This window comes from Podarcis cretensis, assembly GCF_951804945.1.
Source record: "Podarcis cretensis genome assembly, chromosome: 6".
NCBI lineage: Eukaryota > Metazoa > Chordata > Lepidosauria > Squamata > Lacertidae > Podarcis > Podarcis cretensis.
The window spans coordinates 67,060,517-67,079,137 of record NC_137175.1 but is presented as its reverse complement, the minus strand read 5'-3'; the positions used below and the strand labels follow the sequence as shown (position 1 = coordinate 67,079,137).

The following is an 18,621-nucleotide window of genomic DNA, read 5'->3' as shown; positions in this document are numbered from 1 at the left end:
ATGTAGTCTATGTACGTGTTTGTGCCTTAGCTGCCTAGAGGCATCTAGTCTGCTGCTGTTGGGAGACAGAATAAACCTTTCATTGGATCTAATAAGGGCGCCAGTGTTTATGTGCGGAGCCGGAGGAGTTTTGTCCCCCTCCCCCTTGCTGGGCGACATTCCGGGAAATAGGCAGGTGCCAGGGGATCCAGAACCCGAAGGAAAGAAGCAAGACAGTCCAAGCACATGCATATGTACTGTACTCGCAAGCAAGTCCCCAGTTGGGCTCACTCACAGGCAAGAAGGCACCGGATTGAAGCTTAACGAGGATTTAAAAACTCCATTGGTCGTAGTGGCGCCTACCTCTGAGTAAACAGCACAGGACCAGGGCTGCAAAACGCTATGCATACTTACTTAGGGTCCTTATTATTGTTACTGCGTATTTCTTCATACCGCGCTTTTTTTCCTGCTGGAACTCAAGACGGCTCACAGATAAAAATAAGAACTGCTGAAAACACGGGGGTGGGGAAACAAATGAGCATAGTTTTAATATATAGTTTTAATTGTACCAATTACGGCTTTTTAAATGATTTTTATATTGTTATATTATTAAAACCGCACCTATAAGTTTTAATTCTCTCTATTAAGAGAGTTGCTAAGCGAGCAGGCGACGCTGAGGATAGACACATCTTCCACTGCGCGCGCCGCCCTGGCAGAACCTTCGCTGGAGCAAAGGTTGAGAAGGTTCGGCCACGGCGGCGCTTGCGCACTAGAACTTACGGGACTCCGAAAAGATGGCTTCTCTAGCGTGAACCCGGAAGGAGCTCATTGCGCAGGCGTGTCGAAGATAAATAGGCGAACCGAGGCTGATTTAAGCTAGGCTCGTTTAGCTAGGCGCGCAATCACGTCGTTCTACAGCAAGAGGGTGAGTGACGTAAAATTGGGTCCCCCCCCCCACAGTTGGCAAGGAGGGCTTTAGGGCGTAGCGGGATGCGTTGCGGAGGTAGGATCTAGGTCTGTCTTCCCTCTGGGCTTTCTGCTTGCAATGGTTTCCAGGCTGGGTGACTTGACAGTCCCTTGCAGCACCTTAAAGTTTAACTAGCACACATATATATATTGCATTGCGTTTCATTGCATATGTGTGTGTGTAGTTGAAAGATTGACTTTGTCAGGGGACTGTTTTGTAAATCCGGGGACTGTCCCCGGGAAACAGGGACATCTCGTAACCTAGAACAGGATTGGAGGTTGCATTGCATATACTAAACGCTCCTCTCTGCAAACAATGTGTCTTAACTAGCTGACTAATGCTAGGATATCAGTGTGATCATCGCAACTGGTTTTTTTTTGGGGGGGGTGTCTAAAGCCACCCTTAATAATGTAAAAGCAAAGGAAATGCACAAAAGTACAGATTAGTGTGTTATTTAGGGCGGCTGCTCACTAAAAAGCAAGGTGTTTTGATAGCACAGACCTTGTGGCATTGGTAAGCCACATGTGTTTGCAGGGAAGTGCTTGCTTAGTGAATACACTTTCTACCAGACACATAGATCCTAGCTGGCAGCCAGTCCCGCTAATTTGGGCTCTTTATTAACTCATTATCTCTTACTTTTTTTAAAAAAAAAACAAAAATAAATGTAGAGCAACCTTGAAAGAAAAGTTACAAGTTATTTTTATTCCGAAGCATGTGACCAGTTGTGTTTTCTAAAATAAGAATCTGGCAAAGTTACCCATTCACACAGGTTCAGGAGAAACTTGAATCTGTTCATTCTCCTGATAATTGAGAGTTACAATGTTTCTAACTTAGCTACAACTTGTTGAAGCTATTGAATTTATTTTAGAAAAGACACATATTTAGTATTGTTTGGCATTTACAAACAGCTTCAGAATAGTTGCTTGAAAGTGCCAATTTGATGACAACAAGTCCAGAAAGTGATGTTTAAAAGAAGAGGTCTTAAAGACTGCTCTCATGTATGGGGAAGAGAGAAAACTGGTGACTTCTGTACATCTGAAGTAGTGTACCATAGTTGCTGAGTAGAAATGTGAGACATTTTTGGTATGTGGTAGGGGCAGTTGGGAATATATTTCTTTTCTCATTGCCATCATTTCAAGCTGATTTGTTTCTCTCCCTTTTTGGCTTGTTTTTCCCCACCACTACGATGACCTTTGGTATGTCTACAGCAGTCAAAGTTAAACATTATTCTCATCTAAATTCTACTGGTTTAGAAGGATACAAAGGTTAATCCTGGTTGCAGTTGAAATGCAGATATTAACATGGATAGATGCACCTATGGTAGCAAAGGGGTATACCTTAACATCTTACAAGTGAAAACTGTGTGTGTGTGTGTGTGTGTGTGTGTGTGTGTGTGTAAGGAAGTAAAACACCTATTTTTATATGAAGGCCCACCGTCTGGAGTGTTTGGACGACCATTACAGTATTGCATTTCATTGTAGCCATTTAAAAGTCAAATATTGACACTGAATTTTAAGCAGATACCTGCATCTTTAGATACTTCTCTACAGTTTTGGATTCCTTAAGTACAGTACCTCATTATTACTATCAGTGGCAGTGAAATTACATTTCATGGGTTGCTGGCTCGCAATGTTGACAGGGCACAGTTAACCTTATAAAAATAATTTGATCCTCACCCAAGCCCCTTTTACTGGCGTTTCAGTTCATATGTAGTTGGGCTGTCTACTTGAAAGGGTGCTCAGGTGTCCTTGAGACCTCTTGCAACAGGTTCTAAAACAGGGATACTAGCAAGGATGGCAATAGAAGGCAGCTTATTAGCTTTCATAAGGCATTTTCTGTGCCCAGAGATTTTTGATCAAGTTTCTAGAACCTTCTGTCTTTCTCCACTCTTTTTTTCCACGGGTGACTTTACAATTTACAGCCTAAACAAGATATTGTTGATTTAGGCCAGAGTGCAGAGTTTGAATTAATGTCAGTAGTTACTCAATCTTGGAATGCCAGGGATAACTTTAAATAGTTTGGGAGCCCTTCATTTCCCCCCCAAGAGATGGTTCCAAGGGCCACAATTTAAGATCTGTATGGCTGCTTCCTAAATGCAAGTGAACTTGCTCTCAGGGTTCTGATTTCATGCTTATCGATCAGTTGTTTTAGGCTGATGCCAAGCGTTTTCAAAGCAGAAGCAGGTTAGGCAGAAGAAAGCAGCCAGCACAGGTGTTAAAATCAGTGCTCAAAATTCCCCAGGAGCCAGGTATGTTTTACAACTGGTGCAGGTCCAGTTGTGGCCATTTGGAAATCTTTGAGTGCCACGTTGGCAACTGACATCTGGCTGGCCAGCCCCTCCAGCTTTCTTAAGCAGGTAAGCAGAAGGGCATTTACATCCCACTTTTTTCTCCAAGGAGTACATGGTTCAACCCTACTTCAGTTAATCCCTACAATGACCCTTTGAGGTAGGTTAGAGGCTGTAATTGGCCCAATGTCACCCAGTGAGTTTCACGACTTGAGTTTGGGATTTGAATCCTGATCTCCGAGGCCCTGGTTTGACACTCTAACCACTATACCACACTGGCTTCCTGGAGTACTTCTATTGGGCAGCTATATAAATCAAGTAGGTAAATAAATATAGGGATAGCAAAATGTCACTTGAAATATTTTCATTGAAACTTAAATTTTGTTTTAGTCCCGATTGATTTTTTTTGATGTTTTAATGTGTTGTCAACAGTTTTGAGATTTTTCCTTTAAACTATAAAGTGGTATAGAAATGAAATGATGGTGATGATGATAATGATAATAATTAATAAACCCCGTTGCAAAAAAAAAAAAAAAGGTGTTTAGACATTCCGTTGTGGCGACTAACCTAGGTTTAATGTACCATTTGGCAATTAGCTTCTATATCTGAGTTTCTAATACTGGTTAAAATGGCTGTGAGAGAGAATGAGCCACTTCTATAGAATCCTAAAAGTTGGAAGAAATCTCAAAGGTCATCCAGCTTAACCGCTTGCCAGTGCAGGAGCTCCCTGCCAAAACATCCCATGTGTAAAAGCCCTAATGGAAGGAGATGCTCTGTTCTCATAAGATGTCCATGTGAAGCCTGCAGGCAGGACCCAAATGATACAGTGGTACCTCTGGATGCGAACGGGATCCGTTCCGGACCCCCGTTCGCATCTTGAGTAGAACGTAACATGTGACTGTGCGGGTCTCGTTTCACCTCTTCCGCACATGCACATGACGTCATTTTGAGCGTCTGCGCATGCACCAGTAGTGAAACCCGGAAGTAATGCGCCCGAAAATACTTAACCTGAAGCTACTTCAACCCGATGTATGACTGTATAGGATTTTCCCCACCTATGATTCCTATGATTTCCATTATTTGGATTTCAAACTCTTCTCCAGGCATAAAGTCTTTATAAAAATGCAGATTAGGTTAAAAATTTTTTTTGAAGCTAGTGTAACTCCAGTTGTAAGGTCTTCTGAAGATGTGACGAAATATATCCTTTCTAAGCTGGTTTGTGTGTGTGTGTGTGTGTGTGCAAACGTCTGCATATTTGACAGTGCAGTCCTGTATTTGTCCACTAAGATGTAAATAAATGGGACTTACTCCCAGGTAAGAGGATACAGGATTGCGATCGGATTCATTTGTTACCCAAAGTGAAACTATTAGTTCTCCTTTGCAGGCTAATTTTATAAGTTGAAAAGCCTCAAATTGGCAGCACATTGTTAGAACAGAGTGAAATGCATGGTGAACCTTCCGATTTAAATTTCACCCGAAGAGCAAGTAATTTGATCCTTTCTCTTTGAAGTGGAAAAGGCGGTGGAGGTTAAGATAGTACAGTCTTTTATCTCTGTGATTTTTCAGGTTGCCATGGCTGCCGGGAGAAATGTGATGAGAGCTGTCAAAGTGTTTGAATTTGGTGGACCTGAAGTGCTTAAGCTGCAAACAGATATTCCCTTGCCAGTTCCAGGAGAGAACCAGGTAAAAACAAAGGCCTTGAACTGGATATATAAATACTGTACACCCTGAAATTAGCATTATTGTTATTTAACAGTTATTGGAAACTTTTCTGCTTCAGTCAGCATGCAGAATGAATTTGCAAACAGAGTAAAAATCCCATAGAACACAGCCCTGGAGGGCAATCCTGACATCTGTACATGCCATTGCTTGCCAGACCAACTGCATAAGTACTACTATAACTTTTGTGCTTACCTTTGACTCTGTTTTATAAAAGATTCTGCAAAAGTTCTATAGGGAATGAACATTGGTTTGCCTGTTACAAAAAAGGGGGGGGGATTTGTGTTCTTAATGCTTAATAAGTATTTATGCTGCTTGTATTTTGAACATATTTGACAAACAACTTGGCATGAAAACAAAGGTACCAGATTTCTTTCAGTTGTTCAACAAATATCTTTTTCTTCTGCAGGTTCTCATTAAAGTTCATGCATGTGGCATTAATCCAGTGGAGACTTATATTCGTTCTGGGACTTATGCTAAAAAACCAGCTTTACCTTGCACACCTGGTTCAGATGTGGCTGGGGTAGTACAAGGTGTTGGGGAACATGTAACTACTTTCAAGGTATCCCATTTTTAAATATTGTTGCTCATTTGTTATCTTTTATACAATATCATTCTGGTCTTGGTTACTAAACTGGGTCTCTTCATAGTTCCTGTGTCTTGGATATGATTCATGTCATCCCTATACATCTGAATTTCTGCCTTCCTGTCTACAGATTTAAATGTAAACCTTTGTTTGTTAACACACTTTGGCCTACATTCTTTGCCAAATAGTCTTTGGTACTTCAGTTACTCCAGACTCAAGTGCACCCTGCTTTCAAAGTGTTGGATTTTAAGCTAGTTGTTAATTCTGCTTCCTCTAATGCAGAGTTTCCCAAACTTGGGTCTCCATCTGCTTTTGGGCTACAACTCCCATTATCCCTAGCTAGCAGGACGATGATGTGAGGGATGATGGGAATTGTAGTCCAAAAACAGTTGGAAACAATTAGTACAGATTAGATCTGTTGTAATGCTGCTATCTTCTTGACATGGGTATTTCACCTGTATAATTGGGTTTTATTTAACTCTTCTGGAAATGCCTTCATTTTTACACAGGATACAGAAAACACTTTGGCACAATGCTTCACCTTGTGCATTTGTTTTCTCCTACCAGAAAGGAGACAGGGTTTTTACCCTTGGTACCATTTCTGGCGGTTATGCCGAATATACCATTTCATCAGTTGACACAGTCTTTTCCTTGTCTGATAAACTGGACTTCAAGCAAGGTGCCGCAATTGGAATTCCATATTTTACGGCTTACCATGCTCTCTTTCAAAAGTAAGGCAATGACATCCTAAAATTGCTTTTGAGCAATAAAAATGCAGTAACTTTGGGCCTTTCTGCCTTTTCCTTGAGGCTTTTCTGTGTCACACGTTAAGTCAGACAAATTTTTCCATGTTCTTTAATGCAGCAAATTGGTTGGCACTTGCACACACACACACACACACACACTTTTGTTTTGAGCCTGAGAAAAAGGGAGTACTTGTGCAACAGAGTGACAGTATTTAAAAGCCAGTGTGGCGTAGTGGTTAGAGCAGGCTCCCACAAACTTGGCCCACCAGATGTTTGGGGACTGCAACTCCCATCATCCCTAGCTAACAGGATCAGTGGTCAGGGATGATGGGAATTTTAGTCCCAAAACATCTGGAGGGCTAAATTTGGTGATGCCTGGGTTAGAGTGTTGATCTAGGACAGGCATAGGCAAACTCTGGCCCTCCAGATGTTTGGGACTACAGTTCCCATCATCCCTGACCACTGGTCCTGTTAACTAGGGATTATGGGAATTGTAGTCCCAAACATCTGGAGGATCAGAGTTTGCCTATGCCTGATCTTTGAGACCAGGAATCAAACCCCTATGCTGCCATGAAGCTTACTGAATAACCTTGGGCCACTCACTGCCTCTCAGTCTAACCTACCTCATAGCTTTGTTGTGGGGAATTACATGAGGAGGGGGAGAACCGTTTAAATCACCTTGTGCTCCATGGAGACAAAGGTGGGATACAAATGCATTGATTAATTGATTGATCAATGCCTAGGCAAAGTCTGCTTGTGGCTTCCTTGTAGCTTCAGTGCAAGCTTGTTCTGATGGCAGTGTTTTCTAACAGGGAGTTATGAAGTTAGTTGATTGTTTTGCAGCAATACAGTGGAACTCCAGAGCCTGTGTTGGGTTGTTTTTTAATGTACCACTGTATTTCCTGCTCATCACTGACAGGATTATTTTGTGGTTATCAAAGTAGCTGCACTGTAACTATTTAATATTAGGGTATGTTGACAGTCAACATAAACACTGTTGTTTCCTAAGAAGAAGTGCATTCTGGGGCTCTTCCCATTTTAAAATTCATTGAATATTGGCTATTTTAGTTTTTTAACTCCTCACTACAGCTACGCTGTTGGCTGCACAGCAAGGTACACACTTATTTTTCACCCTTCGTTAGCCACTTTGAGCAACTCCTTGTTGGATATAATTTATTGTATAAATACAATCCAGACAGTTGTATTGAAAATGCCTTGTGTGGTTTTCCCCCCAGAGGATCTGCTAAAGCAGCAGAAACCGTACTAGTCCATGGAGCAAGTGGAGGGGTAAGTATCATGAAAACTCACCTTATGCTTAAAAGGGGCTTTAGCATGGTAAAGTACAGTGGTGTGTCACCCCAGTGGGTTGGATCTTTCATCCATATGCATGTCTGAATTTCCATCTCCTCTGCCCTGCAGCTCACTCGCACTGCCCCAGGTTCTGCCTCAGAGGGTTGGAGTCACTTTGGGAGAGGAGAGAAAGGGAGGTCCCGTTGCGTGAGCAGAACTCCACTTGCCCCCCAACACATGGGGTGAGGTGGGGCTGATACAGGGCACAGTTTGGGGGCAGGGCTTGCATCTACAATCCAGCTGCGTTTCTTCACACCGCTTCAATTGCATGGAGGAAAATGCTGGAATAGGCTTTGCGTGGAATTCAAATCTGGCCCTGCTTAGGCTTTTAAACCTGAAGTCCTGGAAGTATTTTTTTTTTTTAAGTGTCAAGGCTCTGTACATTGCCTCTTTTGGTCATGAGAGACATGGCAGAATCCAGTACAGTTGTACCTTGGAAGTTGAACGGAATCCGTTCCAGAAGTCCGTTCGACTTCCAAAAACGTTCGCAAACCAAAGCGCGGCTTCTGGTTGGCTGCAGGTACGACCGTACTGGCCAAGACTGCTGTTCTTTCTGTTTTATGAAGTGCCTTTTATTGTTTTCTTTTTAAAGCAATAACCCTTAGAAAAGTACTTCCTGTTCAAAGTTTGATGCTGTTGCTTCCAAAGTATGGCTTGAAATGATGTTAGTGAGAAGTCCCTTGCAGTTGCTGCCTTTGAAATACGAAGACTGGGCAGTTGTGTTATAGTGGTAATTGAGCTGACATATTCTACTGTCTCTATAAAAGAGAAACAGAAGTGTGTACTGCTGGTTGGTTTAATTATTAATTTCCCTGATTTTATTTCAGGGAAGTCGTGCTTCGAGAAGCCACATACTGTTTTTGTGTAGGAGATCAAGTCATGCTATAGCAGACTGTTACTACAAGTTATTAAGGGTCACCTGCGGCTCTGTTGCTATTGAAATTTCCTCTTTTGAAACGATTGTTGTCAATAATTGTATAAGGAAAGTACTATGTTAAACTTACAACGCTCTCCCCCCCCCCCCACTCTTTTAAAAACCTAGGTTGGAATAGCAGCATGTCAGATTGCAAGAGCTTATGGCCTGAAGGTCTTTGGCACAGCTGGAACTGAGGAAGGGATAAAACTAGTTTTGCAAAACGGAGCCCATGAGGCATTTAATCACAAGAAGAAGGATTATCTCACTGAGATTAAGGTAATTTAGAACACAGACTGCAAAGTGGTAATTGGAATACTAGTTAAGATAGAGGGCAGTATTCTGCTAATGAGTCCTGTTAGTGTAAGGGTTTCTGCTTGCATAATCTGCTTTCCCCCAACCACATCTCCCCAGATCTGCTCCAGAAGATTGGGGGAATGGCTAGGACAGATTTAGGGGTGTGAGAGGAAGAGGAGAATATTCTTTTGGAATGTTCACCTTAGTGATACGTTGAGTTCCGCTTAGAGCTCCATAGGTTCCAACCCATTATGTTCCTTATGAGCATCTTAACACCACATTCACCCTTTATTGTGTATACAAATAGGTATCCATACACCTGGCTTCCTGCAATTTCTCAACCTTGTTTAATAGAGAAATTGTGAGGGTTTTATAGTCATGTGTGGCTGCAGCTGAATCAGCAGCCTTTGTTAGTCTGACGAACGGCAGGAGTCCAGAGTGTTTTTCTCTTTGCTTGTGCGGTTCCAGGGCAGCTGGCAATTGGAACCAAGCATTGTTCCTGGTATGGAGGAGGGAAACGAGCTCCTTGCAGCTGCTCCTTCTCTAGCTGATAGATGTAGGCAGGTTGTTCTGCTCTGGACTCTTGCTTTTTAGAATGGTGGTATTCTATCAGTATTGTCGCATTACCTGCCATATTACCTGCCTGCCAGTTAAAAATCATAATCTCTGCTCTCAGTTGTGCCATCATGTGAAATGCAGCAGAGGAGACAGTGCCTTTTCAGTGGTGGCCCATTCTTTTTAAAGTCTCCCAACAGTTCCCAAAAACCTTTATTTCAGTCTGCTTTTAATATTTGACTGTAGTCTTTCATTTGCTGTTCTCTGCTCTTAAATTTGGTTTGCCGTTTATGGTCTATAATGTGTGTCTTTGTCGTGTTGTATAGTACCTGTGAGCTGCTTTGTGTGCATCTTTAGTTATTTTTAACAAAAAAAAAACAGGATATGAATAATAACTTGTGAACCACAAAAGCAGCCAGGCTTTCATGTATCTTTGGTACTGAACAGCTGATTTCTTATGCAGGAAGCTGCTGGTGCAAATGCCATAGATGTGGTAATAGAGATGTTGGCAAATGTCAACCTTGCCCATGACTTGCAACTACTGTCAAGTGGAGGCCGAGTGATGGTAAGGATGCACCCCCATGAATGAGAATCTTAATGCTTAGAATTAAGCTGTCAGCATCTCATTCTCTCCACCACTTTGTGTGACAGATTGTGGGCAGCCGTGGTCCCATTGAGATAAACCCCAGAGACACTATGTGGAAAGAATCAAGCATCAGAGGAATTTCTTTATTCTCTGCATCTAAGGTAAAAATCTTCATCATCATGCAGTATATGTACATAATTCACTTAGAGGAGCGAGCATGCCTTTTCTGTAACACAGCCTGGATTGGAGACTTGGCTTCAAAACATGGGAAGTTCTGGAAAGCTTCTTTAATCTTTCCCTATACTTTTCTTCATCCCTGCAGGCACACACACACTCCTTTAATCATTTCACAGTTTGGGGAACTTTACATAAGCTCTCGGGAGTCAGTTGCTATCTGTTGAAAAGCTTTGGACTGGCCAGTGAAACTATATTCTGCAATAGCATTAATCTTTCAGGAGCTGGTCTTGCCTATTTGGGCTTCATATGTCCTGCAACTTTTTTCCTCCATGCATTTAGAGAGAAACAATGTTCTTAAAAATCTCTGTTGCTTGGGTTGAGAGTAGTACAGTCGTACCTTGGATCCTGAACGCCTTGTTACTCGGACGTTTTGGTTCCTGAATGCTGCAAATCCAGAAGTGAGTGTTCCGGTTCATGGATGTTCTTTGGAACCCAAATTTCCAACGGGGCTTCCAATTGGCTGTAGGAGCTTCCTGCAGCCAATCAGATGCTGTGCTTTGGTTTCCGAACGGTTTGGAAGTCGAACGGACTTCTGGAATGGATTCCGTTCGACTTCCAAGGTACAAGCAAAAATATTCTTGTACAGTGGATAATTCCTGCCTCCTCCTTCTCCACTGTAGCCTGCTGTATCCCATGGAAAGTCACTGTTGGCAGCGTGGTATTGGGGGAGGGGTGTGTGTGTGGGGGTGTGATTGACCACAGGCATCCATTGATTTCCCAGCTCTTGCTACACACGTGTCATAACCGCCTCCGCCACATCCAAGCCTTTCCCCAGCCCTTAGGGACAACTTTCCACAGGGCTTACAGGTAGGGGTTGGGAAATCTCTGCTGCAAAAACTAAATTGTGGAGCCAAGCCTACATTCTTTCTCTATACACACACACACACACACACACACACACACACACACACACACACGGTACAATGTAGAATAATGAATTTGACTGCTGGAGGGCATAGAAGTATTTTCCTTTCGTTCTCAATTTTAAAAAGTGTCTTCTTTTCCATTTAGGATGAGCTGCGTGAATGTGCTGCATCAGTTCTGGCTGGTGTGGAAGCTGGCTGGCTGAAACCAGCAGTAGGCCCTGAATATGCATTGGAGAAGGTGGCAGAGGCTCATAAAGACATAATACACAGCCCAGGCGCCTTGGGGAAGATGGTGCTTCTCATGTGTTAAGTTGTGCCTCCACACCAATTGTATGATCACTGCACACAGTTGTTAAAATAGCACGTTACGAATACTCCTCAAAATGTGGTTCAGGTATAAGATGCAATAAGCACTAATTTGGGGGGAATATTTGAATATCAAGTTTAAAAAAGATGGCATGCTTTGTATTTCTGACTTAGACACTCTGCTGTTTGGGGCTGGGGTTTTTTTCTTGCAGGTCTTTGTAAAAGATGTTTGTTTTGCACCCGAACGGTATTGCTATATTGCGGACTACCATTTCCACACATGAATGTGCTAAACGTGCTTTTGGGCCTACATAATGGAGTATTAGAAACCCACTGTTTTGGCTTTAATTTGCCAACTACAGAATTACGTTTCAGAATCCCTCCTCTTTCAAAATAAAGAATACGAGGAAGACAGACCTAGCGGTTCCTTTGCTTTTCGTCTTTGGGTAACAAAGCCCATACTTAAGCCATGTTACCGTTTAGTAAGCCACATATCCAGAAGGAGTGCCATTCTTTGGACAAAATGCCCAGTTCATTTCAACTGCTGATATTGGGGGAAAGGTACCTGTGTACATCCGTATACGGTCATACCCAGCCTGTGTTGTCTTTGCTCCTTGGAGAAGAGGGAAAGACTGTGCAAATAGGGTTTCCACGCATATGAGAGTATGCACAAACCAGCCAATGTTGTTCTCCATGCAACAGAAGTAATGGTAATGTGTAGATTTAGTGGCTTCATTCTGATGTAAGGCTAAGCCATGCCTTAGTGAATGAAGCATAGTGAGCCTCAGACTTGAATAGTTCACCTCTTCACTGCAGGTGTGTGTAGTAGAGACCCAAGCCTTTCAGTTTCATTTTAGATGAACCACATATTGCCATGTCATACAAACCTGGGCAAACTGTTGTGAATGCCAACCATGGTTTGTTGAAACAGACAAAACTTCAAACCATAGTTTATGAAACTGGTTTGTTTTCAACTAAAGCTAGTTATGGTTAACCACAGTTCTCTGCCCCCTATGTTCTTTTCCCTCGCAGTTTTTCAAAAGAACTGACAATGTAGGCATACAAATATTGGAATACATTCCTCATGGCTCTTCTGGGTTGTTGTTGTAATGTGCTCATTTTCATGCATTTGATAGGATACAGGTATATTTTGTTTTTAGGTATGTGAGGTTGGGCCACTAAAGCTGGTTCCAAAGTAAGGTTAATAAGCTTACCATAATCCATCATGAATTTCATTTGCACTTATGCAAGCGTGCCAAATGTTACTAAGGGAGCAGGAAGAGAAAGAGGAATGCAATAGAATCTTGCCACTCAGACTAGCCATCTCGTATTACTATGCAAATAGCCTCCAGCAGTGAGTGTAAACATTTCGGCACTCTTGTAGGATGTTCGGTTGAGATGCAAGACACATCCAGGCTTGAATTGTCAGATCTTTGCTGTGAGAGCTAATACTGCAGGAACTACACTTTACAAATCTTAATTTAAAATGGGTTTCTTCAAAGAATAGCCCCACAATGCGGTGTTACAGGTACCAAAAAGCAACAACACAAAACCCCTATTGATTTTTTCATTATCATCCCTGTTTATCCAAGAACTGCATTTTGGCTTACTGCTTGCCGCACATAGCCAAGATAATTGGACAGAAGTAGCTAATTTGGGGCGTTAGAACTCAAGTTAAAGAGTATGGTTGTCCTTCTGAACCACTACATGTGTAATTTGTACTGGGGCTGCTTGTGACAGATGGAGCATCCCTTTTCAAGTGGTGTTCTGTGATAGAGAGCAGGAACAGTTGCAGTGGAGTTATTACAAAACATATAGGTCACTTTATTACATTTACGGCTCAAAAGGAGCGTTTGAAAATGGCTTTGGTACCACTCTGATTCAAGCTGTTGCATGGCTAATTAGCAAAGGTTTCCAATCCGGATAAATGTCTGCTGCATCTGCAGACCACCTTTCCCCAAAATTAGCTTTAGAAATATATTAAAGGTGCTTGTTCATTGATCTGAGCCTTCTGCTAAATGTGACCTAATGCTGCTGGATTATTTGGTTCACCTGAGCACATGAAATACCTGAAATCTAACACTGCTGCCTTTCTTGAAAGATGGAAGTATAGAGATTATGGCTGTCAGGACAAAGCACCAGGGAAGATGAAATATTACTTATGAAGGCCTGGTAGCAGCTGTTTGGGCTTTTGATTGCAGTAACTAATAGTGGAAATGTGAGGTCAGATGCATAGAAATGAGAAGCTTAATGCTACGCTCTTTGCAACAGTGTTCCCTGTGCCCGCCTGTATCTGTCTATCCCACTTCTTTATATCCTGCCTTTCAGGATACAGATCCTCCCAAGGCAGTGTGCAAGAAACAGTGCAGTATTAGTGAAAGAGCTAACAAGGTGTCCACTAGTTGTTATGGACTAGCGCTCCCATCACCCCCATCCGGCCCAGCAAATAGTTAAGGATGATGGGAGTTGTTGCCATCAGCAGTATGTGGAGGATACTAAGCTGGCTATTGCTGATCTACATCAAATGAGGTGAAGCGCTCAAGGATAACTAATTCATTGTCAGCAATCCTGCGCCTATTTACCTGGGTTTAAGCCCCACTGAACTCAGTAGTAGGACTTGCTTCTGAATATAGACATGTGTAAGGTAGTTTAGTGAATGCAAACAGGTCTGTGTCATGTAGCCTTTTCACAGAACTTTAGTGCCATTCAGAATGCAATAGGGAATGCAAGTAGAAGAAGGAGGTGTGGTTAGGCTTTTAAGAAATAAAAGTTGCCAAGAAATTTTGGGCAGGATTCATTTAACCGGCAGAAACCCTGCATGAGGAATTCCACTTGCCTGATGGGATTACCTCTCCCTCTGCCCACATGCTCCACAAGATTGGCTGAGGGTGGGGAGGTGCGGAACACAGGATCATTCCCTCTGACAAGCTGGAATGCTTGGAAGAGCACAATGTTGAATTATATCCTCTATTCAAAATAAACAATTGCATGCATAAATACAGCATAGGCCTAGCAGTGATGTTCCACTATTTCCTGTTGATGAAGTTTTCAGTGGTGTTGCAAGTGACCATGAAGAGAGCTGCTTGACTTCCCACCAGAAGGGGTCGTGCTACTCCTGTTCCTAACACATTTCTTAACTGCAGTGATGAGATGCATTACACTTTATACCAGTGAAGGAATGGGGAGATATTCCTCAAGGCATTTGCCAAAACACAATTTCACACTTTCTACCGGGGAGACGCATGGGATATTACCTCAAGAAAGGTGGAAATGGGAGACCTTCCCTTCCCATCAATAAGTTATTAGCACTTCTGTTTCAACATGTTTCCTTTTACCAGGGCTGCAGTAATAATAATAATAATAATAATACAAAATCCCTGCTTTGCAAAGAATGGGAGAACTACCGTAATCTTTGAAATGCTGGTGGGCTCCTCGGAACTATGTGAAGGCAATAAGCTTATGCCAATGTTTTAAATGTGTTAGGAAAGTGTACCTCAGGCATGGGGCAGGGACCCCACAGTGGAGTTCCACCCTTCCTGACCGCTGGCTGTGCTAGTTAGGGCTGATGGGAAGTTAGCTTCTTACTTTGATTTGCCTAAGACAAACAATACCCCCTTCACAAAAACTCCACACAGAGAGAAACAGCAATAAGCATGATTATCATAAGGCCTCAAAGGCCTTGAGAAGGAAGTACATTTTTGCATGGTGCCAAAAGGGGGAGAATGTCAGCACCAGGCAAGCCTTGCTGGGAAGAGAATTCCATAGAGTGAAGCCAAAACCAAAAAGGCCCCCCTCCCTTGGCGTAATTCTTCAAACTTCTCTCAGACAGAGGACCTGCAGGGGAGCCTAGGATCACGAATGAAGGGTCAATGTATGTTCACTTGGTAAACTGTAGTTCCAAAACATCTGAAGGGACTTCTCTGCCATACACACAGCTAAGCATAACCCACCCCACTACTATGTATAAAGTGCTGAATATTTATTTTGCTGACTACATGGCCTTTTGCAGTGAAATTAAGACAGGTTGCCAGAATCAAATTCTTAGATTCCAGCTTAGTTTTGCTTAGCACTCAGTTCTGGGTGGCATGTTCTTGGCTCCACAAAAATGGAGGTTTCTATAACAGGTAATCCTTGGGACCCTTGCGGACAGATATGAAGATAGGAGTGGAGCACTATAACGTCTACTGCCTCGTCTTCCTTGAAATGAAGGTCCAGAGGTTCATATGGCTCAAAAAAGGAATACAGAAAAAGCCATTCAAAGGAACAGACGAGAAGAGGACATTTTCGTTAGGAGTAGGAGATGCCACCAAAATGCATTGGGTGTTATTTAATTGTCATGCTCAGAGCAGACCATAAATGGACTTTAGACATGGCTAACTTAAGTCCATGAATTTCAATGGGTCTAATTGGTATATGACTTAGTTGGATACTACCTGTTGCTTTTTTAAAGTTTCCTTCCCACTGTTTTTAAGCCAGAAGAGACGTTGTAGTTACTATTAATAGGGCCATCAAGGCTGTGTTCTTTCTTAATACACTTTTTTTAAGCCTTCAAAGCCTGTTGCCATCACTACATCTTATGGCAGTAAAAACCTTAATAAGTTGTGCATTGTCTGAATAATTTCTCGAAACATGTTCAAGCCCAAGAGATTTGGGAGACACTTTCTGCACCTTTTGCAGCTCTATGACAAGTATTTTTGACAAGAGGCAACTAGAATCATACACTGAAATAAATATTATTCTTGATTTGCCCCTCAATTAGGAGTAAAATATGCATACTTCTTAGTGGCACACCAAACGCCATTGCTTGTCCCTTTAATACTGGTCCGCAGCTGTAATATTGCTTTAAGTGTGTGCAGTTGTCTACCACTATGTCACTTTCCTTTCCTTATCCTTACCCTCCTTCCAAAACGCATTCAATGCAAGTGTCTTCCCTCAGAGAATCATGGGAACTGTAGTTTCACTTGCTCAGAGCTACAGTTTCCAGTACCCTTAACAAACTACTGTTCCCAGAGTTCTTTGGGTGAAGTGAGTGAATGTACTATAAATGGTTTTTTTGGGGGGGGGCGAATCTTCCCCTTTTTACCACTGCATATTGCAGATTGTAAGCACCTTGGAGTCAGGGTTCTACCCAGGTAACTCTTGTTAGGTTTACATCCGTGCTGATGGCATCCCAGACCCTCCAAGCATCCCTGTTTTCCAGGGACATCCCTGATCTAAAGGAGCCATCCTGGTTTCTGACCGGGATGGCTGGTTTTCCTTAAGATGTCCCTATTTTCATTGGAGAAATGTTGGAGGGTATGGATTTATCCAACCTTCAAGCCATCTGTAGGGAATCCTGTATAGGGAAGTGGTTTTTTAAAATGTTTAATTATGTTTTTATATATGTTGGAAGCTGCCCAGAGTGCTGGGGCAACCCAGTTAAGATGTGTGGGGTATAAATAATAAAACTATCATTATGGAATGGTACGTCTCTATTTTCATCGGAGAAATGTTGGAGGGTATGGCATCCTGCCGTGACGGATCACTTGCTTTCTGCCTTTCCTCCTATTCCTGTATACGCCTACTCCCCTCTACACAGCATTGACTGGGTAGCGATTTCAGGAAGAGCCCAACAACTGCTGCAAATACTTCAGATCCTCGCCTAACAGGGGCAGCTGCGCGGGAGCGCAGTGGAGTCAAACCAAGCAGTTCCCCTAGGACGTAGGTGAACAAGCATTGTGGATGGTCTGGCCAGGGCATACCAGCTTCCGCACCTTTAAAATGCGTGTGAGACTCTTAATCTCAGGATCGTGGGTTCGAGCCCCACACGATCGGGCAAATGATTTCGGCATTGCAAGGGGTTGGACTAGACGACCCTCGTGGTCCCTTCCAACTCTATCATTCTATGGTCTTAAAAAGGGACTGGATCATAAATTAGCCTCCATGTCTGAATGAATCACTGGTCTAACCACTTTGCAAACTCTGTAACAGTTCTGTGTATGAGATGGGGAGATATACATACATACATGTATATGTATATGTACATGTACATGTACATGTATATGTAACCATTCATCGTCTCTCTCCAGCTCTTCCGAGGTCCCTGTCTGCAGATCAGACCAGAAGCTCCACCGACGGTGTGTTGTGTGTGTGTATTTGTGTGTGTCAGGTTACAGGCGCCTGGGGAACCTGCTTGCAACACAGCGCAAGTGGCAGCGCCGTTCCTCCTATCAGCTGAGAGAGCCTTCCCAGTTCTCCCAATACATTGGGCTAAAGCAGGTTTTTCTCTCCCCCCCCCTTTCTTTCGGTCTGTGCGCCCGCCTCCTCCAAAGCATCACCACGTGGCCCTCCCTTAGCAACGGGAAGAGATGTTTTGGCACAGTCAGCTGGGGGCCAGGTTAGGATCCCCGAGGGGAATCCACAGGGTCGCGGGCATCTGGAAGAGGCGAGGAGGATCAGCAGTCAGTTTCTGAGCGACTGCTGTCTTTTAAAAGCACACGGCCCTTAAGCATCAGGTTGTTTTTTTTTTTGCTTAAAAAGCCATTCTGCAAAAATGAACCATCCTCACCCTGGGTAAGTGAGAAGGTTCCAGATCTTCAGGGGGAGGGTCAGGGGGGATGGGATAAAATGGGATGGGGCAGACAGCAGCTGTATATATTTTGTGTGTCTTAAAAACCTACCTATTCACCAGCTTGGGGGGGGGGGCTTTTTGGTATTGTTTCAGGGTTCATCTCCTGTTTGAAAATTACATATATGTGTCTTTTCTCCCCCATTACCAAAATGTCATTTTCTTTTCAAAATGAGAGAGAGGCTTTTATGTATAATGATGATATGCGTCACTCTCGCCGTCAGAGTTGCAAGCGTCAGGTGCTAAACCTCAATTAATGGAGCAGAAATATATGTTTAGTGCAAAGTTTGTTAGACAGCAGAGGAATACGAACAGGGAAGTGCCACAGCTGAACTCATTTATATTCTCCAAGAGTGATGCGGTGGCAAGGAGCATGGAGGGGTAATTTAATATTAAAAACCTGTATCCAAACTAAAGTTACTGTTATCTTCTTCCTTTTGGGTTACCTGCCTAAATACATATTTGGCAGCTCTTGCTATTCAACCAGAGAAGCCTTTTATACAACTTAAATGTAGTAAAACTGATATTTTAAAGCAACTGTGATGAGTTGCTTTCTTGTAATGAGCCATCAGAAATAAAGGCTTGGAGGCAAAGTATCTCTGAGCTTGTCTTGCATTTCA

The 18,621-nt window shown here is 42.7% G+C and overlaps 2 protein-coding genes across 6 annotated transcripts in view; both read left to right on the top strand.

Annotated features, from left to right (window-relative positions):
* Positions 1-741: 741 nt before the first annotated feature.
* On the top strand, positions 742-11,810 carry CRYZ (crystallin zeta). The gene is made up of 9 exons (XM_079982582.1): positions 742-904; positions 4,800-4,916; positions 5,362-5,514; positions 6,106-6,269; positions 7,520-7,571; positions 8,677-8,826; positions 9,863-9,964; positions 10,051-10,146; positions 11,234-11,810. The coding sequence occupies exons 2-9, from the start codon at positions 4,806-4,808 to the stop codon at positions 11,396-11,398; spliced, it is 993 nt and encodes a 330-aa protein (XP_079838708.1). The 5' UTR covers positions 742-904; positions 4,800-4,805; the 3' UTR covers positions 11,399-11,810.
* Positions 11,811-17,732: 5,922 nt separating this feature from the next.
* Positions 17,733-18,621, top strand: part of ERICH3 (glutamate rich 3) — a 61,622-nt gene continuing 60,733 nt past the window's right edge. For 3 of the 5 annotated variants that reach the window (XM_079982559.1, XM_079982560.1, XM_079982558.1), the window contains exon 1: positions 17,735-17,946. In XM_079982559.1, coding sequence (XP_079838685.1) covers positions 17,927-17,946 — 20 coding nt within the window. In that variant the 5' untranslated portion in view covers positions 17,735-17,926. Of the gene's footprint in view, positions 17,947-18,621 lie in introns of all 5 variants that reach the window. The other 2 variants (XM_079982563.1, XM_079982564.1) reach the window with 2 other exon arrangements.

Bases quoted from the DNA above. Each gene is read 5' to 3' on its own strand.
- CRYZ (XM_079982582.1), top strand. From the start codon at position 4,806: ATGGCTGCCGGGAGAAATGTGATGAGAGCTGTCAAAGTGTTTGAATTT. The intron at 5,515-6,105 runs GTATCCCATTTT...TTCTCCTACCAG, and splicing joins AACATGTAACTACTTTCAAG to AAAGGAGACAGGGTTTTTAC. The intron at 8,827-9,862 runs GTAATTTAGAAC...TTTCTTATGCAG, and splicing joins ATTATCTCACTGAGATTAAG to GAAGCTGCTGGTGCAAATGC.